The sequence below is a fragment of the Talpa occidentalis genome, unplaced genomic scaffold (assembly GCF_014898055.3).
Source record: "Talpa occidentalis isolate TD23 unplaced genomic scaffold, MPIMG_talOcc4v2.1 talOcc4.16, whole genome shotgun sequence".
In the NCBI taxonomy this organism is placed as follows: domain Eukaryota; kingdom Metazoa; phylum Chordata; class Mammalia; order Eulipotyphla; family Talpidae; genus Talpa; species Talpa occidentalis.
Window position 1 is genome coordinate 10,812,503 of NW_023601653.1, and position 12,773 is coordinate 10,825,275.

Sequence of the window (12,773 nt, forward strand, 5' to 3'; positions counted from 1 at the left end):
TCTCCACACTTCCGGTGTCCGGCCCGGGAGCTCGCCACACTTCCGGTGTCCGGCCCGGGCGCTCGCCACACTTCCTGTTGATGCGGCTGGGCCGGAGGCTGGGCCGGGAGGAGGGCCGGGAGGAGGGCCGGCGGCGGGCGGGCGGGCCGGCTAAGGGCGGCCCCTGGCTGGCGCGGGCGCGTGGGGGTGTCGCGGCACGGAGCGTCCGCCTCGTCGCCGGAGCCCGGAGCACCCTCGGCCGCCGCGCTTCCCTCCGCCCTCCCGTCGCCCTCGGCCCCGCCGCTCGGCACCATGCCCGTCGTGGACGAGCTCCTGCTAGAGGAGGCGTTGCAGGACAGCCCGCAGGTACCTCCCGCCGCTCAGGTCCCCCTCCCGAGGGCTGAGGCCCCTCCGGCTCGGGTGGAGCCCGGGAGTTTGCTGGGACCCTCGGGGGCGAGGAGGGGGCGCCCGGCGGGACAGCAAAACCCGGGGCGCTCCAGGGGGGCCACTCTCCTGGCCGAGCTGCAGAACCCAGGGGGACCCCACTTCCCCCCTGTGCCCCAGCCCGGAGTCTTTGTGTCTTGACCCCTTTCCAAACTCAACCAGAAGGAAGGCTGCCGGCCTAAACTCCAGCCGAGCTCCCAGGCAAATCACCTCACTTCTTGGGTTCACTTTTGTCAGCTGTTAAATAAGAGGAAGAATTGTTCCTGCCTCACGGAGTTGTTAGAATGAAATGAGGCAGTGCCTTTAAAGTTGTTATCAGACTGTCAAGCTCCATCGTATTTTATCGCTGCCCCTGCTGCCTCTGAGGGACCTGGTGGGTTTAAAACCAGCATGGAAGGCAGAAGCTGGATCTCTTTTTCCAGCGGTGCCAGGTCTTCCCTGGGCACTGTTTTCCCATTTGTGAAAAGAAAATGCAGCACACCTGCCCCACTGCTGTCGGGGGAACTTCATGAGCACGTCTGAGATGTGCATCTAGTCCTTTGAGCCCTGCAGATGAAAGGTGGTGTGTAAATAGAGCGAATGGTGCAGAGTGACATTAGTTTGTAATTCAGTGCTCCTTTCCCCAGAGAGCTTTTGTTCTTCATTAAATTTCCCTAGCTTCACATCTATTCCCCTGGCCCTGCTTCCCTGGGTTATATATCTCTTTAGTCCCTAGTGGCTCAACTCTAAAAAAATTAGATTAAGGTTAACCTGTTTCGTATTACTTAGCCCCCCACACCCCCTTTTTGATTGTTTCTTTTTCTTCTTAGTGAATTGTACCTGCCTGGATAATCTTTTTTCTGATGAACTTGCCTGCACCAACTTTTTATCTATTCCCTTCAGAATAAGTGGTCAAAAGGATTGTGTGCTTGGCTGCTGGTGCCCTGTTCTTTATGGTCTTCCTTATGTAGGCAAGTAAGAAACTGTAAGCAAGTTGTTAATTTTTGTTAAAACTGACTCTTCAAAGGCTTCTTTGAAGTCTCTATAGACTTCTGGTATTTTAATGGCGCCAAAGCCCCTGGTAGAAGTCATTTTGTCTAGCCTCGCTTCTCTTGTGTGGGGTCTAAAGATAATAATGTCGAATTTCAAACAATACCATTTTGAACAGTTTCCTTTTGCTTTGTAATTGGAGAAACTGAGATACAAGGATATATTGCTTTCCTAAGTGAGTATGGCGATGGCTGAGCCAGCTTAGAGAGATTGCACTGATTCTCCATATTGCCCTCTCCAATAAGTCACATTCTGAACTTTTGGCTCTCACATAAATGAATATGCACTATTTCCGAGTGGGCTGCAGGATTTGCTTGCTGTGAGGAAGAGAACAGGGGATTGGCATAAAAGTCAGGAGTCCTGGGTCCTAATGCTGGCTCTCCCACGGACTTGTCACGTGATGGGAGCCAGTCCCTATCCCACCTTGTGACAGCTCAGTTTTCACATCTGCAGATTGAGGACATGGAGCTGATTATGTGTGAGGTGTCTCCGGAAGCTTAAATTTCTGTCAAATGCATGGTATATGACATTGAACTTGTATGTGGAAGAAGAGACTTAGAGACATTATCATTCCTACTCTTTGTTCCTCTCAATGGAACGGTCTTGGTGAGGTTGAACAGAAGCTACTTCCAAGAAGAAGTTCTTTGATAATCACCAGGGCGTATTTATTTAGAACTGCTGTATGTGGCATGTGCCCAATGTAACTTTACTCCTAAGACTCAGACCTGGACCTGGAAGGAATCTAACCCAACTCTGTCATTTTTTTGTGCAAACAATAACGATACTCAGAGCCTGGATTGCAAAGCTGAGCCTCTGGAAGGAGGATCTAACTCAGCAACTCTGGCTCATTTTTTTGTGCAAAGAATAAAACGATAGCAACTATCTATATCAAACATGCATTTTTCCATGTGCCAGGTACTATTCTTAATGCATTACATATACTAACACATAATTCTCCCAACAATCTTTTGAAGTTGGCCCTCCATTAAAATTAGCATAGCTGGGCAGTTATGTAACTTGCCAAGATAATCAAGTGGCAGAGCCTGGGTTGGAACAGTCTGCCTATGTTGTCCACCCCTGCTACCTAACACCTGGCTTTTCTGTCATCGGTGACACTAAAAGGAAATGGTCTTAAGAAATCATCTGTTGTTTGTTTCCTCTAGTTTAATGTAGAGTAGTTATGACGATTGCTGCAGTAACCTGGTTGCACCGATTCATTAAATGAACACAAAAGCTTTTGTATTTGAAGTCAGTGACCCAAGAAGAGCTGAATAGTAGTTGACTAACCTTAGCCAGATCTGTTCATGTCTTCCCTTTTAGTTCCCAGTGCTGAGCAGTGCATTATAAGACTAGTCTGTGGGCCTGCACTTAATACTTCTGGTTACCTTAGATATACGAGAGGCAGAATGTTATAGGGATTAAGATGCTTGTTTGCACTGCCGTTTGTGAGCCTCTGCCTGCCTGCCAGTGCTTCACAGTCTGTTCCAGGGGATAGATAAGAAAAGTAGCCATTCCAGCATTGTGAATACTGCTGTGATAGGAAGACAAATGTAGCTTTAAGCTGCTGTAGCTCATACTTCTTTGGGGGCGCATTCTCTTTCTTGTAAGAAGTATGTTTTTGAGTTAAGGTGAACACAAGAAGCATTATTGCTGCAGATTTATTTGATTTTTTTGGTTTCCATTGCAGTTGGCACAACTAATGCACAAAGAAATCAAACACTTAGTTCTGCGATTATGCGGCTAGTGGCCCAGCTGGAAACAGCACTCACCAACCAGATCAAGCCTTTCTTTATTCAGGATCTCTCAAAACAAAACCTTGTGGTTTTGTCTTCATGTGGAGGGGTTTGCTGTTCTTTTTTTAATAATACATTTTCCTTTAGGTAGGTTCTCTTCAACTGAGACAGTTTTCTTCCTTAGCCAAACTGTGGGTATAAGAAGTTAAATTGCTTTTTGCTTTAATATAGACAGACATACTTACACACATACATTTTAAACACTCAGCTACTGAATTTGTGCAATTATGCAATGGGATGCTATTCTTGAGAGTGAAAAAATGTCTAGGAATATTTTATGAGATAACATCCAGTTTCTTACTCTAAGATGGAGGGACTATAAGGCACTAAGGTTATATCCAAGGTTTTTGGTTTGTTTTTCTGGCCAGGCATACTTCTAAGAATGTAGGGTTGTAGAGAAAGGATGGAACTGAAATCTCGATTCTGTGTCTTGGTGATGCAGAGTAATTTACCATGTGTGAGTTATTCAACTTTTCTAAACTTGTGTTTTGACAAAATTAGAATTAAAATAGCTATTTAGTGGAATTATTATGAAGCATGAATAATGTATATAAAGTACCTCTATGTATGTCATAGGAGTTATATAAATGGTTGATGTTATTATCTCTGGAAGTGACATACATACCACCTTTCTGACCTTTTTGTGGAATTTTCAGCAACTGGTTTACCTTTGCCTGGTCCTTAGTCTCATACCTTCTTTATTTTTGAGAACGTTCCTATTCTAAGCTTGAACAGATGTGGAGCTGATAAACCTATCAAATCACTATCTGAAATAGTTCAGTTTTGTTGTATTTTTCCCGGGAGTGAAGTTGGCCTAGTTAAATTAGAGAGGAAAGAGTGGAATTTTCCTGCGAGCTCTTCTGGGAGTCATGGTACACATGTCCTGAGTATCAAGAAGGAGATATTTGTGATGTAGTTCTTTGGCAGTTCTCACAGGTGAGACCGTGACTGTAGCATAACTAAACAAGAGCCAGCTCTAGGCAGCCTCTATCCTGCCTCCATGCAGTACAGTGGACTGAGGATCAGAGAGTGTGGCCACTGATGAGGTCCACCCTGGGGGTGACACATGCAGTCTTCTGCAGCCGAGGAAGCTGGCCATTGCTACCAGCCAGACCTAGATTTACAGCCTGTCCTGCTGCTGCCCAGCCATCGTTGGAGGTTGAGCAAGTTGCTTAACTTTGATGAGTCTCAGTTTCATCATCTATAAAATGGAGTGAATGTAACCTATGGTATCTGCCTCATAAAGTTGTTGGAAGGACTAAATGAAGTAATGCATAGCTGGTCTTCACATAACATGGTAGCTTTAGTTTTTCCATTCTCTCTGTGGAGGACATTTGCACAAGCGCTCTCTTCATTGAAACTTTCATTGTCCATTCTATTTTACTGTTGAGAGTTATTGAGACTCAATAACTGGATATAAGTAGTATTTTATTTTATTTTTTTAAGATTTATTTATTTATGCATACAAGAACTGTGGTGTAAGCTGGAGGTGTGGGGGGTGGAGGAGTCACCAGAGACAGAGCGGGGAACAGAATAGACAGATCTAGAAATACACTGCTGAGGGGAGCAGTGGGTGAGACAGGAGCAGGAGAAGCCTGCTGCACCATGTGGGTTTCTCCCACATGGGGATTGAACTCGTGCTGCAGTGGCTGTCGATAGCTTGATAGTGCTGCCTTTAACCCCTGCACCATCAGGGAGGCCCCTATAAGTTGTAATTTAAAAATTAAGTGTCATCAATCCAGTTGTATCACTCTCTTCCTTCCCATTCCCCTAGACATAGTAATTACAGCAAAGAAAGTTACCAGAATCATAATCAGTGTTGGTGGCGCCTATACCACTGGCAGCCCGAGTACAAAAAAAGTTCCCTACTATTCGATTACATTTATAAATAACTGTAGGTAATGGTGTTGCTGTAGTGTGGATTTTAATTTAAAAGTTTTGAAGAACTTTGTTTTAACACAAATTACTGTATGCGTCTACGATGTTTTGCTGTCATTGAAAGCTTTTTAGATACCTGTCTTACGGCTTTCTTATTTGTCGTGTTCTGGTTCCGCTGTTGATAAAGATTGCTACTGAAGAGAATACATTGGTCTCAGAGGATGTATTTTCAGCCTTGAAAGACCCTGGGCAAAAGCAGGGTAAGCTGGTGAGGTCTAAAGTGCGCCAGAGTTTGTAAAACAAAACCAAGCATTGATACCCCAGCTCCCTGTTCCTGTTGCAGTTCATTGGGGTTTCTTAGGGGAACTGTAAAATCAGAAGAAAAAAGGAACGGAAATTCATTTGCAGGGAAATAATGAACCTTAGTGGATTGTTTATAAAATCCCTTGATGTCAGCTTATTAAAGGGATTTCTATGATTTTCCTTTCTATTGAGGTTTTTTTGTTTTGTTTTCTGAAACAGAGATCCCCTCCTACCTAAAATACTCTCCTTTGTAAGAGAGTATTTTAAATTCCTACCATACTAGACACCTTAATGAAAGTCCTTGAGTAGATATGGTGTCTTATGTGATGCCTTGAAACCTCTTCAGACACCACCCAATAGATACATATTTCTTTTGTGCTTAGCATGTGTCAAGATTCTGCATGAAAACAATAGGGAATACCTCTTCCGGCTAATGACATGGCCCGGTTGCTTTCAGAGCACTGGCTAGCCAGTCTTCCCGAAAAGAATGGGGAGAACATTCTTACAAGCTGCTATTTGGGTTTTGAGCCCAGATCTACTAGTGGTAGGTCCAGAATGCACAAAATTTCCTGGCCATCAGTTTGAAAAATGGTTGAATAAACTATGACGAAAGACACAGGAATTAATTACAGTACCTTAAGAGGAAATAATGACACACTCCTGTAAGATGTCCAGGAGTGCAGAAAAACAGACAGGTGGTTAATAGCTGGCATGAGGCATGCTGGGTAAACACACCCCAGGTGCACAGATAGGCCCAATGTTGGGTTCAGTTTATGGATGGGAAGGGAGAGGCTGCCCCTTTTAACACTTTTTTTAATGGAGTGAACCCACTGATACTTAGGGAAGGGCTAAAGACAGGACAGCTAATAACTGTTGAGTCTTAATCTCTAAAAAACTGACTTTCCTCTCTGACCTAGATCCTCAAATTGTATTGAATTTGCCCACACACTGTACTCTAACAAATTAGCAAAGGAGTTCTAATTTATAGCTCCAGGAATCAGCACGTCCTAGTATTATCAGTAAAAGAAGAAAGCCCCAAACAGACACCTTCCCTCCCCATTTCATATGTGGGTATGAGTTCTGCCTCCTTTGTAGTTTTTCCACTTAAAAATAACCACTGACCTCTTTTCTTACAGACTCGCTCTTTACTGAGTGTGTTTGAAGAAGATGCCTGCACTCTCACAGATTACACCAACCAGCTGCTGCAGGCCATGCAGCGTGTCTACGGAGCTCAGGTATTGACCTGCCCCTCACCTGGAGAGGAGCTGAATGGGAGTCCTTCAACTCTCAGGGGGTGAAGAGATTTGAGTCAGAACCACACTATTTAGCATTTTGAAATAAAAATCACAATTGCTTTTCTCATTCTGTTCCCCTCAAAAAGCTGAGGACAGTTTGTTTTCATTGCTTAAAGAGGTCATTTTCCTGTAACTGGAGAGTCAGTAGAGAGGAACCACATAACTGCTATCAAAAAAAATTTTTTTAATTCAACCCCACAGGAAAACATTTGAGTCTCTCCTTCTTACTTGTGAATGAGTGGTTTCAGTATTCAAAGACATGACATGCTCTTTGTCTTTCTCAAAAATGGGCTGTCTTCGATGTCAGTATAGGCAAGTTGAGATGTTTTTTTCAAGTTATTCATCTGAAAAGACTTGAATCATAGTTCTGAAACTACTGTGAGGCTTCTTTAGAGGAACAAATATCTCTGACTTGCAAAACCAGGAAAATAAATTGTTGAATAGCAAAAGTGAATCTTTCCAAGATCAGGAAGTGCTCATGTATGTTACTTTCTAAGAGAAAACTTGTGTGTTACTTGAAAGTAAAATTCATTATGTTATACATTGAAATATTATGGGAACAAATGCTTTTCATTATTGATTCCTTGCTAACTTAAACCTGTACATGTCATTGTTTCATTTTCTCATTGATCTTTTAACAAAGACCGCATCCAGTAGTATGTTAATATTCATATATAATTATTTATTATCTCCGTTGTTTTATTAGTCATTTATTCATGACATGTGGACACTCGTGTGTGTGTGTGTGTGTGTGTGTGTGTGTGTGTGTGTGTCCGTCCTTGCCATGAATTGCTGATAACTGGGACACAAACAAAATAATTACCAAGATAATGTTAGAGGAGAGTCACCTAATCCAGAGAAATTGTGCTGAGCACTCAGAAGAGTTTTGACAGTTGAGATTTTGTGATTGTATACTAGCTTCCTGGCCCAGCTTTGGCGCTTTTAACATTGGTTATTTCTATGAGGTGAGTATAGTTATTATACTCATTTATAGGTCAGAAGATATAAGAATTTTGTTTTGTTTTTTTTTTTTTATAGAGGCATGTTTTTATTTTTTATTTATTTGTTTGTTTGTTCGTTCGTTTTGTTTATACATGCACTGGGTACAGTCAGAAGCGCGGGAGGGTGAGAGAATTCACCAGAGCCAGAGCAGGGAGCAGAGCAGGCAGAAGGACCGAAGTACACTGCTGAGGGGAGCAGCGGGCGGCAGGAGAGGTCTGCGCGCCATGTGGGACCCTCCTCCAGTGGCCGGGGAGCAGCCGGGGATCGAACCGGTGCCGCAGAGGTCGCCGGCAGCTTTGCAACCCAGTGCTCAACCACCAGATATAAGAATTTTGATGATGAGTAACTTCTCTAAGGTCTCCCCTCTAATAAATGGCAGAGCAAGGCAGAAGCCAAAGCCCAAACTCTTAAATTATATGTGTTCTGAACTAGGAATGTGGCAGTAGAAATGAAAGAACTGGATTAATTTCTGAGGTATTTGGGAGGTGGATTGGTGTTGTTTGAAGGCGAAAGGGTCATGTGTGAGTGAAGGATAAATGAAAACTGATGCCCAGGTCTTTGACTTGAATGGCAGGGCAGGTAGTCGGGAGAACCAGAAAGTAGAACAGCGGGGGGCTGGGGGTAGACTTGCTAATCCTAACTCTTTCTTGAAAGGCTGGTTTTGAGATGCCCTTGGACATGAAGTAGGGAAAGAGACCTGTTGAAGGCTTAGATCCAGAGTTCAGGTGGAAGATACAGATTTGCAACTATACAGTGTTACGCAAGTGCACCTTATTCTTTAGAACTAATTTTAACAACTAAACAAATGGTGCTCATTTGTGATTTTGCTTGTTTTGGTAAGACATTCAGAAATGGAGGACGTACCTTGGCAGTTTTTTTAAAACTGTTTTTTATGTTTTTGTTTTTTCCCAAATATACAAAATTGAAGAAAACAGAATGTGTTTCTCTGAATGTATACCTGAACTTGTTTGCTGTTCATTCACTTGACTCTTGTCCTTAAATGATTTCTCTCCTGTAAAAGGCTTAAGAACCCCAAGACTTAATTAAGTACTGTGTCTGCCACTCCCAACATCTCTATTCTGCCTTTCCATGTCTGCTGGAATCATTTGCTTGGAGATATCCAAACACTCTCTTAAGCGGTTTTTGCTTTTGAGCCAGAGAGCTACATTTTGCCAAAATTAAGTGGGTCTTGCATTCCAAGAGGCTGTAACTGCTTTTAATTCACACCACATGATCATCACATGGTCTCTCCTGCGAGTGAGAAACCCTGCCGCCTGCCTTGGGGTTTCCTGGCGCAGAGGCTAGTGAGATAGTCTGGCCCGTGCTGCCCCAGTGCAGCACAGATGCAAGCCATGCCCGTGGCATTTAAGTCAGCTGGGTCATGGGCATGGCTTTGATTCTTTTTAGTAAAGAAAATTTTCCTGGGTCTCCCTGGTGGCACAAGGGGTTAAGACACAACCTATCCCCAGCCAGGGAGCTACCCACATGGCACAGCAGACCTCTCCTGTCTCGCCCGCTGCTCCCCTCGGCAGTGTATTTCAGTCAATCTGCCTGTTCTGTTCCCCACTCTGTCTCTGGTAAATCCTCTCACCCCCCACACCTCTGGTCTATACCCCAGTTCTTGTATGAATAAATAATAAGTCTTTTAAAAAAAAAGAAAAAAAATCTTCCTGACTCCTTTCTGTTCAGTTTGTGGGGTGTGTGTATCTGTTTGTATACACACTCTGTCAATGTTTTTATCTAAGTTGTTTTCCTTGTTTTATTTCATGCTCCTTAAATACTTTATTTTATTTTTTTTAAAGATTTATTTATTTGTTTATACAAGCACTAGGTACAGTCAGAGGCACGGGAGGGTGAGAGAATTCACCAGAGGCAGAGCAGGGAACAGAACAGGCAGACTGACAAAATACACTGCTAAGGGTAGCAGCAGGCGCGGCAGGAGAGGTCTGTCATGCCATGTGGTACCCTCACTGGCAGCCGGGAATCAAACCGGTGCTGCACAGGCTGTGGGCAGCCTCGCAGCCCAGCGCTCAACCACTGTGCCACCAGAGGAGACCCTCCTTAAGTACTTTATATCTAGACATATTGAATTAGATTAATATAGTTTTATAATTTCATTTTTAAAAACAGGGGCACTTAGCATTATGTAGTTTTTCATTATTTTAAAAACTAGGGTATGCTGCTGATCAGTAACAAATATTCATAAAAGATATTTTAAATCAGATCACATGGCAAATTTCTGGATTCTGATGTAGAGAATAACTTCGGATCTTAGTTTTAGAAAGAGGAAGAGAAGGAAAAGTAGAGGAAAGGTCTGTGAGCAGTTTTGCTGACTGTGGCTGATTTGGGGAAATTAAAAAAAAATTTTGGCTGAAATACAAGCATAAGCTATAGTTGGTGAGCTCTTTGCAGCATTTTACCGTAGTCCCTGGAGTCTCTTCTGGTCTCTTAATATCAGATGTGCCTTTCTGCCTTTGCACATGGTGAACTCTTAGTATTCCTTTGTGGGTCACCTACATAAAGTGAAATTATATGCATTTCTTATGCATTAGCAAAGCAGGAATGGGTTACTTCGAAAGAGCTGCCATCTCTCAAATTATTGGCTAAATATGTTTAAAATGCCCACAGCATCTGCAGCTGTATACTTATAGTTAAATATGTCCAGGTTTCACATTTAATGCATATACTTGTTTCTTTTCTAAAGAGGCTACAAGTAAAAAAAAGAATCTTTTAAAAGTGGACTTTACAAGAATGCCCCAGACAGAGCGTTCCACCCTGTGTGCCTCCTGGCCCTGCCTTCTCCCATATGTGCCTGAGCCCAGCTGTGCGCAAAGCACTGGGATGAGTGAGACTTGCAGCTGCTTGACTTTAGGCAACGTTTCTGGCCAAATATTTGTTGTAGGTGGAAGCAGATGACTTTTGTGATTTTGATTGTGGTGGGTTTTCTCTGCCCCTGCCCCTCTGCATTCCTGCGCACCATGGATGCTGCCATCCGCACATAGCTCTGGGTGACAGTTGCAGTTATTTAGTGCTCTGTGTCCCCTTAAAACAAACATTCCTTTGTCAAAAGCTTTCCTTTAGGATTCGCTTTCTGCCTTGGTCACAGCCTTGGGAGATTCTGTCTAACGTGGGGGATATCATCAGTAAACCCTGGTTATCTTTTGTAGGATTCTTATCAGTAGCCAGAGAAATATTCCAGAATTTCAAAGGAGTCTTACTCATGGGGACTCCATTTTGAACTTAAATTTTAGACAGCCTCTTTTATTGGACTGTAGCTAGAAAAGTATGAGATTTATGATCCAGTCTGTAGGCCCTGCAAGTCTGCCCACTGAGTACTAACTAGATGCAGTTTTGACTCAGGATCAGAACAGCATGTTGAGAGCTCAGGCTTTAGGTTTTGAGTCCAGTAGTTCTGAATTGAAGGCAAGTTTTTGCCTTTCCAGTTAGTAGTTGTACAGTTTTAGAAAGGTGTTACCTTTTTTAAACCTTAGTCTCCTCATTTATAAAATGAGGATAATGATAGTACCCACCTTCCTTTGAAGGACTAAAAGTGCTAATATATGAAAAATGCTCAACAGAAATGTCAAGTAACTACAAAAGACTCAATAAATATTAGCAGCTAGTTCTATTGTTGTCATTACTAATATTTACTCTCTGTCCAAGCTCCAGTTTTGCAAGTCTTGTTGCAGAGATAAGTGTATGGGCGTGCCTCACAGGGTGTGGATTAATTAGCTGAGGTTGGTAAAGCATTTCATAAAAATTTTGTGTACAGTAAGTGGATTAAGTGTAAGTAAAGTTAAATTTGGTCTAGTTCAAAAGGCTTTTCATGTAATGTGCCCAGACAGGAAAGGTTCTTTTAGGGTAAGTGACAGGTCTTTTTGTACGATTTGTTCCCAGTGAATTGTATTGTTGGAATAGAATCTTGTAGCCTGAAGTCATGTACATCTGAAAGTACACAGCTTATTTGCAGAAGGTCTTTCTAGAAGAGACCTGGCACAGTCTTGTTGTACACAGAAGTTTTGGGAAGCAACTATTGTATGTTGTACCCCCTTTCTGAGCTCCATTGGCATTCTGTGAGTGACCCCTCATCCTCACCATTGACTAGGGTGTTATCTGACACTGGCAGCTCCCTGGCAGGTGTTTCCATGACTTTACAACCCTTGCCAATCAGCTCTAGAGAAGAATCCAAGTAGCCTGTGGGTTCCTGCTTATTTTGAAGGCATGAAGGGTGGTTGTCATATCTGTTGATCAGCCTCTAAAGGATACAGATATGGAAGGAGTAATATTGTAGATTTAGCTAAGATTAAGAAAAGAATGACTTAATAAGGTAAAAATGTTTCTTGAATCTGAAATATTTTAGCCTAATGCAGAACATCTTGAGGGAGGTAGAACAGAAGAGTGGGTCTTTTGAGACATAGTGTCTAAATCAAGATCAGCAATTTGTGGCCCTACTGGCCTCTGATTTTTGTAAGCAAAGTTTAGTTGCAATGAAGCTAGTTATTGTATTGTTTATGTCTATTTTCATTCCACATCAGCCAGTTGAGTAGCTGTGACAGAGACCATATGTTCCCCAAGCCAAAAAGAATTACTGTCTAGCCACTTACAAGAAAACTTTGTCAACTCTAGTGTAGAGTATCGGCCTTCTCAGCTCTTATCTCCTAGCACAACAGAGAGTAGTGTTTTTTAGAATTGGACAGAGCTCAATTGACATCCCAGCCTTGCTACTGAGTTATGTTATAGTCTTGCGCAAGTGGCTTAACCTCTCTGTTCCTCAGTTTCTTCATCTGTAAATGTAAGTTTGTAATTAAAACCTGCCTCGCAGGATTGTCAGAATCCAGTGAAATAGCATATTGAAGGCACTTATAGTGGTGCCTACTGTGAATTAAGTGCTCTGTGAATGTTTGCTGCTATTGTTAAGAGATTCTATGGATCTGCAAATCAGAGTCCACATGATGCTGCCCCAGCAGATGCCAAGGTAGCTTGAACAAAAACCCACTGAGAACTCAGAAATGAGAAGCAAGAGATTGTCTGACCCGGCAGGGTTAGCGGC

General features: G+C 42.8%; 1 protein-coding gene across 2 annotated transcripts in view; it reads left to right on the forward strand.

The window, feature by feature from the left end:
* Nucleotides 1-219: 219 nt before the first annotated feature.
* The window catches only part of APPL2 (adaptor protein, phosphotyrosine interacting with PH domain and leucine zipper 2), a 41,534-nt gene continuing 28,980 nt past the window's right edge, over nt 220-12,773 (forward strand). For both annotated transcript variants that reach the window (XM_037513722.2, XM_037513721.2), the window contains exons 1-2: nt 220-345; nt 6,563-6,661. In XM_037513722.2, the coding sequence (XP_037369619.1) occupies nt 292-345; nt 6,563-6,661 (153 nt within the window). In that variant the 5' untranslated portion in view covers nt 220-291. The remainder of the gene's footprint in view (nt 346-6,562; nt 6,662-12,773) is intronic.